The following is a 17,777-nucleotide window of genomic DNA, read 5'->3' on the forward strand; positions in this document are numbered from 1 at the left end:
AATCTCCCTAGCTCCCACTACCTGCTCCATTTCAGCCGTAACAAAACAAAAGACATGGAGTGGGAATGCTGCTTAGTGGATATCACAGATAGTTGTGAGCCACCATGCGGGTGCTAGGGACTGAACTTAGGTCCCGTATAAGAGCAGAAAGTGCTCTTAACCACTGAGCCATTTCTACAGCTCCCTGTTTGATTATTTTTAAGACCTATCCCAGTCTAGCTTTGAACTTGTTATGTAGCTGAGGACGACCTTGGACTTCTGATCCTCCTTGCTTCTACCTCATGTGAGTGCTGGGATTAGAGGTGTGTACCACTTAACCAGTTATACAATGATGGGAATCGAACCCACGGCCTCAAGCATGCTAGGGGAACACTCAAACCACTTAGCTACAGTCCTACTCCATATGTTCTGTTTTTGTTATGGCTGAAATGGAGCAAGTAGTGAAAGCAAGGGAGTGAGAAGTATCCTGCCTCTTCCTTGAAGCTATGACTTTCATCGTGTGACAGCCATCTCTGCACCTGTGACAAGCAAGGGCTGTCTCCCCCCTCGGAAACCACCTTGGGTCCTGTTTTCTGAGCCCTGTATTGCAATTCTCCAGCAGGTCCCTCTCTTTCACTTCTATTGATAACTTTTGGTTATCCTCCTTTCTGCTTCAGAAGCTGCACTCCTCAGCTCCCACAGTGCTCCAGTTCCAGTTGCTCTTGGCCTGCAACCTTTCCCCTCATCCTTGCATCTTTGCTCCGAAATCCTTCCTCAGAGAATAGTCTGTTGCCCTCTCAAAGTCTGAGTATCTTTGCTGTGTCTTCTTCCTCAACTGTGATAAAGGAACCCTTTCCCATGGCTGTCTCCTGGGTCGCGTATGCTAAAATCACTGGGTGCAGCACACTCTTAAGATCTGGAGCTGCTCATCAAGTATTTACCCATGATGCCTTGACACACTGGATCGACGTCCCGGGGTATGCCTCAGACTTAGCTGCTCCTGTCGTAGACCTGGTCTATAGCATGTTCTTTTGCTCTCTATCTGCTTCTTGGGAACCTGACGTGCCTCCTTAGTCAAAACTGGGATTCTGTGTAGGGTGGAGATCTGCCTCTGAGGTCCTCACAGCCTTTCCTGTCCTGGCCCATCCTCCATCCTGTCCTGCTGGCCCTGCATCAGACCTGGCCAGTGTCCCTGGCCCTGGCTGGCAGCCTGGATTAAGCTGATAGGGTTATGTGCTAGCTGATTCCTTTGTGGTACCAAATGAGATCAGCGAAATCAGCGCCAGACTCAGGCAGCAGCTCCGGCTCCTGGCCACAGAAGTGGAGGAGGTACTTTCTTCCCTTGATTTCATTTTTTGGCAGGGGAGTTGGCAGCTGGCAAGGCGCTCCACTGAGCAGCTAAAGCAATTGCAGATGAGGGCTGTGGGAGGAGCCGGTGGCTGGGGTCTAGAGAGACTCTAGCTACTGGCTTCAGGCTGGGACAATGACACTCCATGACCAGGGGTGTGTGTGTGTGTGTGTGTGTGTGTGTGTGTGTGTGTGTGTGTGTGTGTAAGGAATCAGCATTCCAGCCCAGATAGAGGTTAGTTCATCCCTAAAGGGCCAGAAGAGCTGAGGTTTGGAGAAGAGGTGAATAAATTTCCAGAACACTTACAGTTTGGGAATCCACCCTAGATTTGCTCTGACTTGCCTGCTTGGGCCTTAGGTAACTCCCTGCCTTTTTTTCAGGCCTCAGTTTCTCCATGTATATAAGCAAGAACCCTTGCAGATAAAGCAGCCTGGGACTCTCTGTAGCTGAAGAGGACCACAGCGGGCCATGCTGCTCTCCCAGCAGTCCCTCTGGCATCCATGATTTTGATTTTGGACTGCAGGGAGCTGTAGTTCAACAGTCTGAAAGCAGTCCTGCCCTCCTTAGCAGGGAGACCCTGGTGGCCTCTTTACTCCTACAGTCACAGGCAATGGTACCATGCCCCTGCCTGGGCCGACTAATGCCTCTCTTCCTATATCCACAGCGTCTATAGAATGCTACTTAGCTGGGAAATTTTCTCCTCTTTTGTTTCTGAGACAGGATCTCATGATATAGACCAGGCTGTCTTTGAACTCATGATCTTTTGGCTTCTGTCTTCTTAAATGCTGGGATGACAGAGGTGAACCACACCTGAGTTTAGTCATAGAATCTGAGTTCCTTCCTAAGACTATGGGAAAACCCTGAAGGTTTTTAAGTGGTGGAGCATGCATGATACATGATCTTAAGCACCAAGGGAAACAAGAAAAGAGGATTTATTTCTGGGTGCGAAGCCTCATTACATCGTGTGGATGGGAACCCCTCAGGGTTGTGCAGTGCCTAACCTGTGCGGATTTATGCAATAGCAATGGGAAAAGAGAATAGAAAACAGCTTCCAGGAAGTGATAGTTTGAATGACAATGGTCCCCATAGACTCAAAAAGAAAGAGACACTATTAGGAGGTGTGGCCTTATTGAAGTAGGTGGCCTTGTTGGAGGAAGTGGTTTTGTGATCTCAGATGCTCAAACCAAGCCCAGTCTCTCTCTCTCCCTCCCTCCTCCCTCCATCTCTCTCTCCCCCTCTCCCTTCCTCTCTCTCTCTCCCTCCATCTCTCTCTCCCCCCTCCCTTGCCCCCCCCCTCTCTTCCTTCCTGCTGTGTACCAATCTGGATGTAGAATTCTCAGCTACCTCTTCGGCACCATGTCTGCCTGTGTGCCATCATGCTTCCACCATGATAACAATAGACTGAATTTCTGAGCTGTAAGCAAGCCCCTTTTAAATATTTTCCTGTATAAGAGTTGTCATGGTCGGGCTGGAGAGATGGCTTAGCAGTTAAGAGCACTAGCTTCTCTTCCAGAGGTCCTGAGTTCAATTCCCAGCAACCATACGGTGCCTCACAACCATCCATAATGAGATGTGCAGGTCTTCTGTTCTGGTCTGCAGGCATACATGCAGGCAGAACACTGTATACATAGTAAATAAATCTTAATTTAAAAAAAGAGTTGTCATGGCTACAACGTGTTTTCACAGCAACAGAACTTTGACTAAGACAAAGAGTGTCTCCTGAACTGGGAGGGGCAAGCCTGGTCCTCCACGCTGCTGACTGCGGATCTCCTCAGACACATGCGCCCACTGTGAGGGTGGGGGGAAGCTCCTGACCAAGTCACCTCTTCTGGAGCCACAGGCTGGTGAAGACCAGGCTGGAATAGCAGTCCTATCCCCATGTGAGACCCTCCTCTCATGGGAGAGAGGCCTAAGGCAGAGGACCTTGAACCCAGAGGCCAGAAGACCGAGGTGGGCTCTTAGCAAGTCCCAATCTGGATCCTTTCAGTTATGGATCCTGAAGCCCAGAGAGGGCTCCAGAAACAACTAACATGGTGGAATCAACAGATAAGACATTGTATTCCACTGTGCTGCCTCAGGCAGGTTGGCCTTTCTGAATTTCAGCTTACTTGCTGCTAAAAGAGGAGTTAACACTCACTCTGGGTTGTAGGTTGAGTGAATGGCTTGTCACCCAACGGAGCCTCATCTCAACTGTCTGCCAAAGAATTATGGGGAGGCCCCTGTTGTATAGGACTACCATCCAGATCAAACTGCCAACATCATTTCAGCTGGACCCACTTGCAAAAGATCGTCACAACTGAACTTGTGGGTTGCTGATATTCCTTCATAGAAGACTAGGGAGGGGAGAATCACTGGGTCCTCGCTTGAATACGTAGTATATGGCATGTGGTATATTGTGTACAGGTTGGGAAGGACTTGAGGGGCTCGGTCTATATAGCCATGGGGAGTCATCAACTATGATGGGTGAAAATCTTCCAATGCAGTGTTTTGGTGTCACCCACACTCCTGCCTGGGACCCCTCACTCATGCTCCACCTGTAAGCTCACAGTTCCCCAGGGGGATTTTGTTTTGTCTTTGAAACCTCAAAAAGACTAGGATAGGTGGTACCTAGCCCTATTTCCAACCCCCAGCCCCCAGCCCCAGGAGAACAAACCTCCTCTTCACCCCAGGGCACTGGTCTACTGGAGAGTGTGGCATCCCCAAGGCCAACCTGGTGGTGGAGGAACCTGTGACCTTCACTCTTGGGGGATCTTCAAGGCCAGTCAGGGAGAGAGATGCTAGGCCAACTAAGGTCAGCCACAGCCGCTACTACAGAGACTGTCCCTCCACTGCCACCTGCTGGAACTTGCGACTGTTGTTTCCTACAAACTCAGCTGCCTGGAACCCCACACACACACCCGTGACAGTGCTGATGGACCTTGTTTTTAGCTTTCTTGGCTGTTGTTTCCCCCTGTGCCCAGGAGAGACTTGGGGTGCCCTAAGTCCCCTGACTGTTTTGTCTAGGTACTCGCCTGGAGCTGGGAGGTGGGATGCATGGTGTGGAGGTTAGGTAGGAGTGAGACTGGGCTCCGTGTCCCTCTAGAGCACTGGCCTATCTACAGGCCTTGGAGGACAGCTCCATGCAGTCAGCAAGAGCGAAGCACGTTAGCCCACCCACTGGAAAACGGTAGAGCCTGCTTAGGCTACAAACTGTGTCCCAAGCTCACCAAATCACCCACATGGGATACCAATCAGACATCTGAGGTGGATGCCCAGGCTTGGCAGGTACAGGCAGCTGAGTCCCCACCTTGCTAGCCTCCCGATCACATAGTCCCCGAACCCGCGGTGCTGAGTGTGATAAAGGTGGAGCAGAAGTTCCCCATGTAGCTCCTGCCTTCCATGTGGGAGAAGAGAAGTAGAGGCAGCAATAGGAAGATCAGGAGGCCTGAGAGCAGCGCAGCGGATGAAACTGTTAGACACCATGCCCACGTTGGGTCCTGCAGAGCACAGCTCTGGCCTGTGGCACTGGCCGGAGGAGTGAGAAAGGAGTGCCCTTCCCCGTTTCCAGCTTTATGTTTCCTGCAAGAGCCTATGGTAGCTTTGATGCCTGTCATCCTTCTCATTCCCATGATAGACCATTCTGGACTTTGTTCCCTCAACCCTATCAAACCCCCATTTTCCCCATCCCACCCCTCCTGGTCCTGCACCCCATTTCCACCAGAGTCCCTCTTCTGGAGGTGACTCATCCTGTTTCCCAGTCACTCCCTTACCTGCCAGCCGTCCCCAAGCTGGTGGGCACATTTGTGCACCCCATGCCGCATGAGATGGCCCAGCTGATTAAACACCTTCCCAAGGAGAGCAAAGAATATGCAGAAGAGCCAGACAGCCATGGGCTCTGCGGGCTCAGTGTGCCACAGCCTTAGGAAAGACGGGAATACTTAAAGAGACTCTCCCCTGGCTCTGCGCATGGCCACTGCAGCCCTCTTCCTGCCCACCCCTCACTCCCACACACCCTGCCATTCCACTCTCAGTCTGGAGCGGGCAGCTCCCGTTATGAGCAAGAGCTCTCTTCCAGCACCGTCACGTTTCTTCTCCCATGCCTCCTGCAAGGCCGCCGGACTTCAGACAAGGTCCTTGACGGTTTTCAGCCTCTTTCCTTGAACTTAAAATGGGTGCGGACATTCACTGGGCACGGGTGTAGTGCAGCCACAGTGGGGACGCACTGCAGATGGGAATGTGAGTCCCTGAGCAGGCAATGTGTGCAAGGGCTAAGGGGATGGAAAGATGGGTGAGGGAAATCTGCCTCATGCTGCTCTCTTCCCTGAGAACTTCCTCAGGGGCCTCTGTCTCTGGAGCTCCTATCCTCTCCCCTCTTGTTTTGTTTTATTTTGTTTCCCTTAAAACAGGGTCTCTAAGCTGGGAATGGTGCCACACACCTTTAATTTCCGTGCCCAGGAGTCAGAGGCAGGAGGATCTCTGTGAGTTTGAAACCAGCATGGTCTACAGCGTGAGTTCCAGGGCAGTCAGAGCTGTATAACAGAGACCTTGCCAAAGAAAGCTGAACAAAATAGAGAAATGGGCCCAACCAGTAAAGTGGTTGTTTTACAAACACAAGATCTGCTTGCTGACCCCCAGCACTCACATAAAACATGTGGTGGTGTGTGCTCATTACCAGTAATCGCATTACTGGAGGGAGAGATAGAAAAAGCCCCAAGGCTCTCTAGCCAGCTAGTTAAACCAATTTGGTGAATCCTAAGCCCCAGGGAGAGACCCTGTCCTCCCCCCAAAAAAAGGTGGATGGCTCTGGATGAAAAATAAAATCAGCCCTCTGCATGTGCATACACACACACATACTCATGCATGCACAGCACACACACTTGTATATATTTGTTTTAAATAAATTAAAATAAATACATAAATAAAAATGAAACATCGTGATGGGCAGTTGGTCCTTCCAGGGTCTCTGGGAGGTCTTTGGAAACCAAGGGACTTTCCACACACATTGTCTCAAAGATTGCCCACGCTCCCTGGAGTTATGGGTGCTCTCGCCTGGAAACAGTGGCTGCATTAAAGCTATTCAGTGGGCTATGCATAGTGCAATTCACCTGCTCTCTCAGGCAAGGACTAGAAGCTGGAGTCGAGTCATCATTGGCGTGGGCCTGCCACCTGGTGGTAAGTGCTGGGTCGTGCAGGGGATGCCAAGAGCTAGGACACTGAGGCCATTGACTGAGATTCAGGGTTGCAGGAACCCGGGTCTGTTGCCCCATAGTGTCTCCAAACATGAGTCCCCAGAGGCCCTTTGGGGATGGATTCCACCCCAGTTTAGCTCTAGAGGGGAAGTAGATCTGGAATGAGAGGTGTTGGTGAGCTAAGAGGGACGTAGGGAGGGGCTGGGTGGAAGGACCAACGTCCCATACGGCAGCAATCCCCGAACTTTTAAATGTGTACAGTCCCCCTGGTGCCTGGTGAAATGAGGAAATCATTTCTGAGGCTGGAGGCGCTGCTTGTAGTGGGGGGATCATGCTGTAGAACTGACTGCTTTACAGTTGTGACACTGGAGATTAGCCCCTCAAATGTCACCACTAGCTCCAGAGGCTCCTTTGACTCTCAGGGAGAAGCCACCTTCCCAGACCCACCAGACTAGCCCTACCCAGCCATTACGGATAGTGGTGATGGCAGACACAGAAAAGAAGAGCCCACAAACTCCCTCATAGAATGCTCATAGGACTTACAGTTAAGTCTCAAACTCAGGGCAAATGGCTAACTGAGGTGCCTATTAACATATGAACATAAATGTCCAGCCAGCCTCTCTCACCATCAACAGTACCTGTATTGGAAGTATCCTGGGTAGCATACCCCACCTTCTACCCTACACTCTCCAGCCCAGAGGTGGGGCTGGGCCTCTTCTCTTCCCTATATAACTGAGCCATTTTGGCTACACCAGTCTTTTGGTCTCGGGGTCGATGTTCTTAGTTCCCACTCCCCTGGCCTCTTGGCTTCTGGCTGTCCACTCTTCCCTCCCTGCTAAGCTCACGTGACCCAGCCCAGCCTGCCACTCATGTTCAGTCTAGATCCTTCCACACGTCTCTGCCTAAGCTCTTCCTCCTATCCACAGTAAACCTTCCTCAACCCATACCTAGGAGCTGCGTGTCCTTTTTCCATTTTTTTCTTTTTTATTGACTTACAAGTCTCTACGGCTCATAACGTTACAGGATTCCCAAGGCCGCTCCTCCATTTTATATGCTTAGTAACAATTTGCTGAGAGAGGACTCTTCAGTGTGGCTGTCTGCAAAATGTGTGATGAGTTCCAAGGATGCAGCTTCTGGGAGACATCACCCTCATGGAATGGCTTTTCCGTGATCCAGGCCTCTAAATCGCCCATGCTCCTACTAGTAAACCAATAAACTCACTGGTTCATCCAGACAGACACGTTGGACTGTTCCCTTGGTTCCCGAACTGGGATAAAAAGAAGGTTCTTCAGGGAAACTCACACAACATCTCATTCTTTACTCCAAGCCAGGCCAGGATGAGGAGTCTCTACCCTTCCTACCAACCAGGGACTTCCACTGACAACGTCTTCCACTGTCTTCCACTTCACACCCTAGAGCTGGGTTCTGGGCTGTCTATCAGGCATAGCTACTCATTTGCTGCCCAGCTCAGTCCTAATCTTGCAGGAAACAGTAGGCTGGGTATCACTGGAAGACGACAGAGATGTGACCTCAGCCTTCGGTGAGACAGAGAACTCTGACACGAGCCATCAGTGTTTCCGTGTGAAGGAGGCTGTGTAGAAGTTAATCAGTTTTTACATGCCTCGGTTTCCTTGTCCGTAAATATTAATACTAACACTGGCTAACCCTCTCTATGAAGGTTAAATCTGTGGAGCATGGCTAGGAATTCTGGGAAACATCCACGTGCATAGGTATACACAGAAGCAGTCTCTGGGAGGTTAGTGGCCTCAGCTCTTGGCTGTGCAGCCTTGTACTCTCACCTACCCTCTCTGAGCCTTGCCTCATCTCTGAATGCGAATGACAGTATCTGCTAGTAAGACTCCAGAGGAGATGGGGGCTGGGCAAGAAAAGGACTGCAACGTTAAGTGTTTACTGATGGTGGTGGTTATAGGCAGACACAGTCCCATCCCTGCCTAACTCCAGATCCTGCCTAATTGGCCCATCTGAAAGTTTGGAAGTCTATATCCAACATCTATGTCCACACCCTAACAACTTCCTCCTCTTCCGTTCTGGTATCTGGTTTCAGCTCAGAGACTTGGGGCTCAGGTCCTGTACCTCTCTATAAAGGAGCCATTGTCCAGTGGCGGTGGTGCACGCCTTTAATTCCAGCACTAGGGAAACAGAGACATGCAGATCTCTGTGAGTTCGAGGCCAGCCTGGTCTACAAGAGCTAGTTCTAGGACAGGCTCCAAAGCTACAGAGAAACCCACTCTGGAGAAAACCAAACAAAAAGGAGCCATTGCAGGAGTGTGAAGAATCTGCACCCAGGTATGTAGGTCTAAGTTCTGTCACTATGCCCTTGGCAGTGGGATGTGGAGCAGGATATTAATACGAACACTGATTTGTGCAGCTGCTGGTGACCCTGGGGGCCACGGGTGGAAGAGCACTCGGAAGGAAGTCCTGCCAGGATGAATCACCTTCTTCCGCCCTACCCTATGGCAGCCTCATCGGTTGAGGAGCCTCTGGGCCTCTGGCTCGGTAATCTCTGTACCTTCCACTGCCCACTCTTTTTTTTTTTTTTTCGAGACAGGGTTTCTCTGTGGCTTTGGAGCCTGTCCTGGAACTAGCTCTTGCCCACTCTTTTCAGCCCCGCTTGCCCTGAAGGTGTACCGGGATCCAGTCCAGGTCCATTCATTCCCAGCTTCTCTCTCCTTTGCCCCTGTAGGGCAAGCACACTTTGACCCTATTTTACACACCCCTATTGGCCGAGTCCTTTCCCAAGTGCCAAGGGACCTGCCCCTCCTTAGAGCCTGGCTCCTATTTGCCCCTCCCCCATCCTTTGGAAGAGGCTAGATGTGGTCTTTCATCTTGCCCTCTGTCCCAATAAGTGTCACACAGGGCTGCCACAAAATCAAATGCTACCCTGTTCCGACAGCCTTGTATCTTGCGACAGCAATCTTCTGTATTCCTTATATCCAAATTTAGGATGGCTGTGTTCCTACAAGGCTAGCCATGCCTTCTCGTTTCCTTAAGGATGGAGGTCTTTTCCGTTGCTGTTCAGGCCAACCCTGTGGTCATCCACGTCCCAACCACACAGCCAGGCCTGTGCCCTCTAGGACACAATACCCGGGCCAGAGCATCCTTCATTCCTATCGTGAGTCCAGAGTCCCCTACCCTATCCCTTCTTTCCAGGCGGGCCCCTAACCCGAACCAGCAGGTCTAGCGTCAGGCCGTCCTCACACACTACGAGTAGTTCTGTAGCAGCTCCCACTTGTCACGCTGGAAGCTGCAGCTGGAGTCCCAGGCCGCGCGACCCTCCAGCACTCAGAACACACCAGTCCCGAGCCAGACAGAAGAGCAGCAGGAGCCCAGTGCCCCGCACCTGCAGGCCCCAGCCCCCAAAGGCGCTGCAGGAGAGCTACAATGGACAGAAACCACGCTAAGCAGGAAGAGTCAGGAGGGGCCCATTCTTCAAGCAAACGCCTTCCTGTTTCCCAGTTCAGGAGTGCTGAGGATGGGATGGCCCTGCCCACCCACAACAATCCGATCCCTGGGACAAAAAAGGCCTCTCCCAGAAGAATGCGGAGTGCCCACCCCACATCAGAGGGAAGGAGGGGGCTGCGGGGTAGCCACCAGCCGGGGAGGGAAGGGCCCAGAACCCCCACTCCCACCCCAGCGATTCCCTGTAGTAAGAGAGACTCCTGCAATCCACTGTGCAGAGGAGAAACAGCAGCCAAGTTTATTGTCACAGGACTCCTGCCTGAGTTGAGGGGCCAGGGACTTCCTCGTGCTTGCATCACCCTAGATCTACAGTTAGTGCACTCAAAGAAGTAAAAGGGACCACAGCTGGAAGCGGTTTGTCTGTGTTCTGGGGGAGGTGGGGCAGGCCAGAGAATGGCGACCCGACCCAGCTTGTCCCTGGCTGCTTTGGAGGGAGATCCCCGTGTCTCCACTCCTTCGGAAAAGAAGCAGGAGTCAGCACATCGGATTTCAATCCTTTCCTGGGTGGCAGTAAGACTTGGGTGCTGGGAACTCCTTGCCAATGCAGGTTCTTCCCTGGGACTCCCCTCAACCTCCTGGGCTCACAGTCCCACCCACGTCCCACCCCTAAATGCTGTAAAGAGAACATAGATCTTAGGAAGCCCCTTGCCACTGGCGGAGGAAGTCCAAGAAAAATTTAATTTAATCCTGTGAGATTGGGCATTGGGACAGACTGGGCCAAACCTCCACTCCCTAGGCCAGTGTTGAAATCTGGCAGAAGGACCAGGCTTGGATGAAGAGTGTTCCCATGGGAGTCTGTGCCACCAGGGAGCTCACATCCTCTAAGGCTTCTGGGAGCGGCACCAGCTTCTGGCAGGGAGTAGAGAGGGCTAAAGGTACTCTAAGGGTCAAGGGAAGTAATGTTCGGGAAAGCAGTGGGACACCTGAAAGAGGTTCCCAATATTGTTTCAGGTGGAGGCCTGTGGGCAAGGGCAGCTGGCAAACTCTAACTGGCAGCCCTCCTGTCCCTCCTGTGAGACCTCTGAGGACAGCTTCCTGTGTGCACTGAAGGTGGGTAGGGGGGAAGTGCCCAGTTCCCCTCCTCCAGTCACTGCCCTGAACTTTCGTCCTCCCCAGGTTTGCTCCCATCAAGGCTGCAGCTGTTGTATTAGGGCTCCTTCAAGACTGACGATACAGTGAGGGAGGAAACCATCCCTGTCATAGCCCCAGAACCAGGGGCAGTGCCTGGTACACAGTAGGGGCTTGCTAGGAGCCTAGGATGTGTGTAGCAAACCATGCAGAAATCAAGTTCACCTTTGCTTGCAGCCTGCGGGCTCCTGTCAGTATGTGAAGGTGGTGGTGGTGATCTGGCCACCATGATTCAACAGGGTTTGATTTTCCTGGGTAATCTTTGGGGGGCTGGGGAAAAGAGCTGTGAGGCCAGCCTGCACACCTCCATCCACACGTCTTTGTTTTTGTCTCCCATCAGTTACTTTATAGCACACCTGTCCCCTTTCTCTCTCTGAAGAGTTGCTGACCACATTCTCTGGGTCATACGTAGGTTGAGAAGGAGAAGGAAGGGCAGGGAATGTCAGGGATTTGGGGAGTGCAGGACCCTTGGGTCTCATGCAGAGATAGGGATTTTCTGTGGTCTAGGGTCAGAGTCAGGGGCCGTTCCATCCTTGAGGTCCAGGCCTCTGATGAGTAGCCAGAGCCGGGAGCACCTATGCAGAAGCAGGGATCCCAGGCTGAGGACCACCGCCAGCCACGCCAGCCCTAGAAGGATCCATATAGCTGCCAGGCTCCGGTACACAGCGATGTAATGCTTGCTGGGGTCTGTGCCTGCCGGGGAAGGTGATGGCTTGTGTCTGAGGGCACAGCCACCCCCAGTTTCCATAGGAATACTTTCTCCCTGGTCCTCATACAAAGGACTAGTGATGGAGGAAGCAGTGATAATTATCATACTAGAGACTTCTGAGGATGCAACCAGAGTCCAAAGTGGCCTCAGAAGTAACCAATCTCAGTTAGTACCTCCCTGTTCCCCATCATCGTGGTGGGTGTCCACCAAGATAACCTGATTATCCCATTCTCACCGACAACATAGTCCCCGAAGCCAATGGTGCTGAGGGTGATGAAGGCAAAGTAGAAGCCCTCACGGAAGCTCCAGCCCTCCACGTGGCTAAAGAACATGGGCGGGAAGATGAGAATGACCAGAGTCCCCAAAGTCAGGAACAGAGCCAGGCCCAGGACCTGCAGAAGCTGGGAGAGGAGTCTGCCTTGAGACCATTGGAAGGCTCTGGAAGTATATGGGGGAGGTCTGGGAAAAGTCGGGTACGGGCAGGGCAATATCTAAGCCCCTTAGACCCCTCCCCGGCTGCAGACATCTGGGTGGGGCTGTACCTGTGGACATGTGACATGTGTGTACCAAGCTTTCCTGGGGAAGAGACTGTGTTCATGGGTCAAGGAAGGAGCCAAAAGCTCCTTTTTCACTTGAGAATCACACTTGAGCAGACTCCCTAGGGCACTCAGATCTGGAATAAGACTACTGTTACCCACTGAACTGATCCCAGTCCTTCTGTGACAGTAAGCTCTGTGGGGAATGTTGGGTAGCCTGAAGACTGTTTTGGATCACATGAAATAATACTGGATGCCCGTGATGAAAATGGAGAGGTAATGTAGTGTTCAGATTCTCCACCAAAGAAGGATGCTGCATAGAGCTGCCTGGCATGTGGGCACAATCCTCCCAGGGAAGTCATGCCCAGGGTCTGGCCCTTAACACTTTGCAAATAGACTCCATAGTCACATGTAACTGCAGAGCCCTTTGAAGCTATGCCCTGTCCAGTGTGCATCACCTTTCTAGTTCTTTCTTGCCCCAGTCCTGCAGCTGTACACACTGACTCTCAGATGTCTGCATACCCAAGCCCATCTCCCAATTTTCAGCTATCTCCTGGAGGGCCTGGAGGGGAGGGAGGACTCCTCCTTACCTGGGAATGCCTGGGATGGTCCTCCCACCTGTCCAGTGTGGTCAGGTGGGCACGCAGCCCTGTGCCGAGGTGGTTGAGGAAGACCACATTGAGTGGGATACCCATCAGAGCATAGAAGACACAAAAGACCTGCCCTGCCTCCGTACTGGGTGCCAGGTTTCCGTAGCCTACAGGGCAAGGGAAGAGAGAGCTCAGAACTCCCTCCTACCTGCCCACCCCAGGTCCAGCAGAGGCATGTCCCCATCATCTATGGGGGAAGAGATGCTCCTTGTTCCCATGGATACTCACCCGATTCTCTGATAGAACAATCTCTACTTATAGAAGGCTCATCTCCAATGCTGCTGCCTCCCTCCATAAAGTCCTCCTGACTGCCACCCTCTGCCTCCCACCAGTTAGGTTCCTCCCGCCCCACCCATGTGCAGTTCTAATTACCCACTCTGCCTTATGTAATTGTGTCGATTTATTCCCTCTTTGATGGATGAGAGACTCTGAAAGCCAACCCCAGGACAAATCTAGGTCTATACCCCAGCCCCTACTCTGTCACTTTGCCTGGATTGCCAAGGAAGATGAGTGGAATTGGGTTTGGGCTTAACTGAATGGGAGGGAGGCCTGTGTGAGAGAGGCCTGGGGTCTCACTGGGGGCGAATAGAGTGATCTTTCTGTGGGACCCTGAGTCTTGAGGAACAGTCTCTGTGCATAAACACCCTTCCACCTCCAATCCCTCTCTCTCCCTGAGATGACTTCTAGTCCCAGGTGTGAGCTTGGTCTGTAGTGTTAGCTCACCAGGCCCAGCTATCTGCAGGGAGGACTGAAGTCAATAGGAAAGGCCCTCGTTACCACCTTTTATGCAGTCCTGTGAGGACAAGCTCTGCTTAGCCCTTCAGTGTGCCCCAGGGAAGTGATCCCAGCCACCTACAGCTGCAGCCAGCCTGGCTGCCTTCCACTTTCATGGGTCTTACCTACCCTCTTCCCAATCTGTGCCCATGTGCCCCTCCTGCATAAACCACATCCTCGCCCCAATGATGACTTCTGGAAGGGCTCCCACGCTGAGCAGGGCCTAGGGAGGCCCTCCTTCCTCACCAGTTTACCTATGGTGGTGACCACTGTGCCCGCAAAGAAAAAGCTGCTCCCGAAGTCCCAGTTGCTGGGGTTGGTGGAGTTGCCTTTGGGGTTCACACCTTTCACCCAGGCTTCCAGGATGACCTGTGAAAGTGGCATGGTCAGCAGGATAGGCAGTTACTGAGTGTGAGCTGTCACCAAGCTCTCAGAAGAGTGTTTTCATGTCTCTTAGATAGCATTGCTCCTGAAATGACATGAAGGCTTTAAATGACTTGCTACATGGCTAGCAGCTGCCTAGGTGTGTACTCTAATGAGCTAGTGGAGGGCCTAAGGAGGTGGTGTGGAGGTGCACTTGATAGATGGGAAAACACACACACACACCACACACACACACATCGGAGGGGGCATGTAGGATAAGGTGTTTAATGCTTCTAGAAGAGACTGCTAGTCAAAGCGAGGTCTGGGGCCGCCCTCCCATGAGGCAAGTGGTGAGAGTGAGAGCTTTCCTGGGCATCCAGTGGAGGCTGGCAGCCTTATCCTCTGGTACCCTCCAGTGAATGCAGCCTATACCTGCAAGAGAAATTCCCTCAAAGAGACTCACAAAAGGATGTCTGTCTGCCTGTCTGTCTGTCTGTCTGTATATGGGTATACAATGGTGTTGTATACAAGTGATATGTTGACTGTATTGCTATGTAATGCTGTATGGGGTGTGTGTGTATGTGTGTGTGTGTGTGTGTGTGTGTATGTGTGTGTGTGTGTGCATGCGCGCACGTGCACATGTGTGCTTTATGAGTCAAGCCTGCACCCTCAACCCCTCATGAGGAATGGGCAGCGTTCCATCTCCCTAAATTCTAGCCCTCTCCCCTTTAGCTGGGAACTTGTCACAGGATGGCGGCAGCTCAACTGTGATATCTGGCTATGCCCCAAAGGCCGGGGAACCAGTGCTCTTGCTTCCCTTTCCTGTGGGAACTGATTTTTCATGGGCTGGGCAGAGGCCTCCCAGTCCCACGTGGCAGAAACTAACTTCTTAAGAGGTAGGCTTTGGCCTCCTCTTTCGCACACACTGGTGAGGACAGCATTCGCCCAGATCCCTGGGTGTTCCCACTGCACCTCTGAGCCCTCCATCCTGTGGAGGAGGGGTTCTGATTCCTCTGGTGGCTCTGAATGTGGATGAGTGGCTCAGAGAACCCAGTGGTGGAGGAGGTACAAGCTCGCTTCCTCAGGGAGTCACATTGGAATACTACACTCAGCTCTGTTTATGACTCAGTGTGGGAGTTCCCCAGGAACTGGGTTCTCCCAAAACTTACCCCCAAGCTCCACTTACCCTGAAAGGTCAGGGTCTGTCCTGAGACTGAGGACTTTTGGGGTGTGTCTGTCCCATCTTTCCTAGTGAGTCCCTGGGCTAAGCACTGGCCCTCTTGGATGCAGTCAGATCTGGTTCATCCTTACCCTGTGACTACAGAGATAGTTCAAGCCTTGCCACCTGTCTGCCAGCTCCTCATTCCTGATTTCATTCCTCCTTTCCAGCTCAGGGCAGGAGGAAGAGTTGGGGTGTCCCTGTCTCTGGCTTACTTCTGGAAGGTTGGGAGACCTTGGAAAAGAGTACCATTCCTGAGTAACGCTATACGTGGAGGTATCCTGGAACAGCAGGGACAGTGTTCCTGCCAACTCTCAGTCCCAAGAGAAGTCTCATGGCCTCAGCGCCACCTGGTGGCCTCCTCTGAAGCTCCTGAGTCAGCAGGGCTGAGTGGGAGCTGACACTGGCTTTCCTGTCGTGCTCACGGGCATCCTGCTTTTGGGGTAGGGTCCACAGACCCCGCTTTAAGAACTTTCACTTTCAGCAGTACCCTGTCCTCAGCTGGAATGAAGAATAAGGAGCTCCCTAACAAGAAGTGTGGGTGTGAGTTCTGTCCCAGCCAGTGACTGTGCAGCCTCAGCTCCCACCTGCAAGCTGAAGATACTGGTTCAAGTAAGCAACTGGAAGGAATCACGAGGGAACAGAACTTTGGTCCCCACCCCTCAACACCATGATCATTGTTCCAACTGTACTTGCCTGTTGGTTTGCAGTGACTGACACCATTTGTTCTGCCTGTCTTCTCAGTGGATTTGCCTTTGCTCAAAATACCTAGTTTTCCTTTGTTTCTGGCAGGAGGGACCCAGGCAGGGAGTGGGAGGAGCTAGGGGTGCAGTCCTGGTAGAGCTCGCTGCCCATCAGCCCAGCGGGTCCTCATCTTGGTTTGCATCTGCACTCTTTGACACAAACTGGGAGCCAACAGATGGAGTAGCCGTCCTGAGAAGTGGGGGAGTGTGGGAGAGGAAATTTCTACAGTGTTGATAATTGACAGATCATGCTCAGGAAGCAAGTGACAGCTCAGAGGGGGCTTTTAATCTGCTGCCAAATGTTAAACCACATGTATGTGTGTGTGAGTATACAAGTTTGTGTTTGCGCAGATGTGTGCACACATATGTGTGCATGTGGCCAGAGATCACCCTCTGGTGTCATTCCTCAGAGCTATCAGCCTTGCTTGGCTTGGCCAGTGAGCTCTTGGGATCCATCTGTCTCCCCAGTCTGTCCACCCACCCAGTGCTGGGGTCACAGGTCCTTGCAGCCGTACCCAGAGTTATCCATGGGTGCTGGGGGTTCAAACTCAGGTCCCTATGCTTATAGAGAAACTGCTCTTTCCGATAAGCCATCTCTAGCTTTCCACAGATTTATTTTGAGACAAGTCCTTTCTCATTGACCTGGAGCCTGCCTATCCGGTAAAGCCGGCTGGTCAGAGAACCCTAGAGATCTGCCTACTGGGCCTCTCCAGTGCTAGGATTAGAAGTCATCATGCCTGATTTTTTTCATTTAAAATTATATTTTAATAGTACATAACACTGTGTGTGAGTGTGTATGTGTGCACGTGCATGCACATGTGTGTGTTTATTTGTGTGAGGACATGTCTGTGTCATTGTAAGTGTGCCAAGATCAGAGGACAGCATTCCGGGAGCTGGCTCTCTCCTTTCACCATGTGGGTTCCAGGAACTGAACTCAGGTCATCAGGCTCCGAGCCAAGTAAGCACCTCTACTCACTGAGACAGCCACCTTACCTGCCCCACACCTGGCTTTGTAATGTGGTATCTGGACGTAGAGCTGAGGTCCTCATAGTTGTCTGTCAGACATTTAACTGCCTGAGCTCCCTCCCCAACCCCAATCACCTCCTTTTCCCCTCACTGATGAGGACACACAGGTCAGGTAACCTGATTAAGGTCACGGTTCTGGAGTTTCCTCCACACTCCTCTCTGCCCCTGCCACCGGCCCCTCCACCCACCTCCCCACTCTTCCTGGCCCACCCTTCCTTGCTCCCTCACCTGCACGAACCGCTCCAGGGCCTGCTGGTCCAGGCAGGTGTAGTTCTCTAGGAAGCTCAGCTTCTCCAGCTGAAACTGGTCCCTGGACTGAGCTTCTGCCTGCTTCTCCAGCAGCTGGAAGATGGTGGCCCCAAGCAGCAGGTAGCAGATATAGGCCAGAAGCAGGGGCAATACCTGGCCACCCCAGCAGCTACAGAGCCCAGCACGGGGCATGGTGTGTCTAGGACTCTGCAGCAGCTGTCAGGGTGGCTGTAGGGAGAGTCGAGAAGAGGTGAGAGCCCCTGCTACTGCCTTCCCTGTCCTCCACCTCACAGGTGTCTGCGGCAGGGGAGTCTGTTTGAACAGTGTGGTGTGCAAACAGGCCTGCCATCCCCCACCCAGCCTTGTTTTTCCATGCACAGCAGCAAGGTAGCAAATGCATGGGCC

At 52.3% G+C, this 17,777-nt stretch overlaps 1 protein-coding gene across 1 annotated transcript; it reads right to left on the reverse strand.

The window, feature by feature from the left end:
* Positions 1–10,262: 10,262 nt before the first annotated feature.
* On the reverse strand, positions 10,263–17,564 carry LOC119800375 (potassium channel subfamily K member 16-like). Its single transcript, XM_038310539.1, has 5 exons — positions 17,352–17,564; positions 14,027–14,141; positions 12,939–13,105; positions 12,048–12,213; positions 10,263–11,796 (listed from the first exon to the last, which is right to left on the reverse strand). The coding sequence occupies exons 1-5, from the start codon at positions 17,562–17,564 to the stop codon at positions 11,579–11,581; spliced, it is 879 nt and encodes a 292-aa protein (XP_038166467.1). The 3' UTR covers positions 10,263–11,578.
* Positions 17,565–17,777: the final 213 nt, after the last annotated feature.

This window comes from Arvicola amphibius, chromosome 13 (genome assembly GCF_903992535.2).
Source record: "Arvicola amphibius chromosome 13, mArvAmp1.2, whole genome shotgun sequence".
In the NCBI taxonomy this organism is placed as follows: domain Eukaryota; kingdom Metazoa; phylum Chordata; class Mammalia; order Rodentia; family Cricetidae; genus Arvicola; species Arvicola amphibius.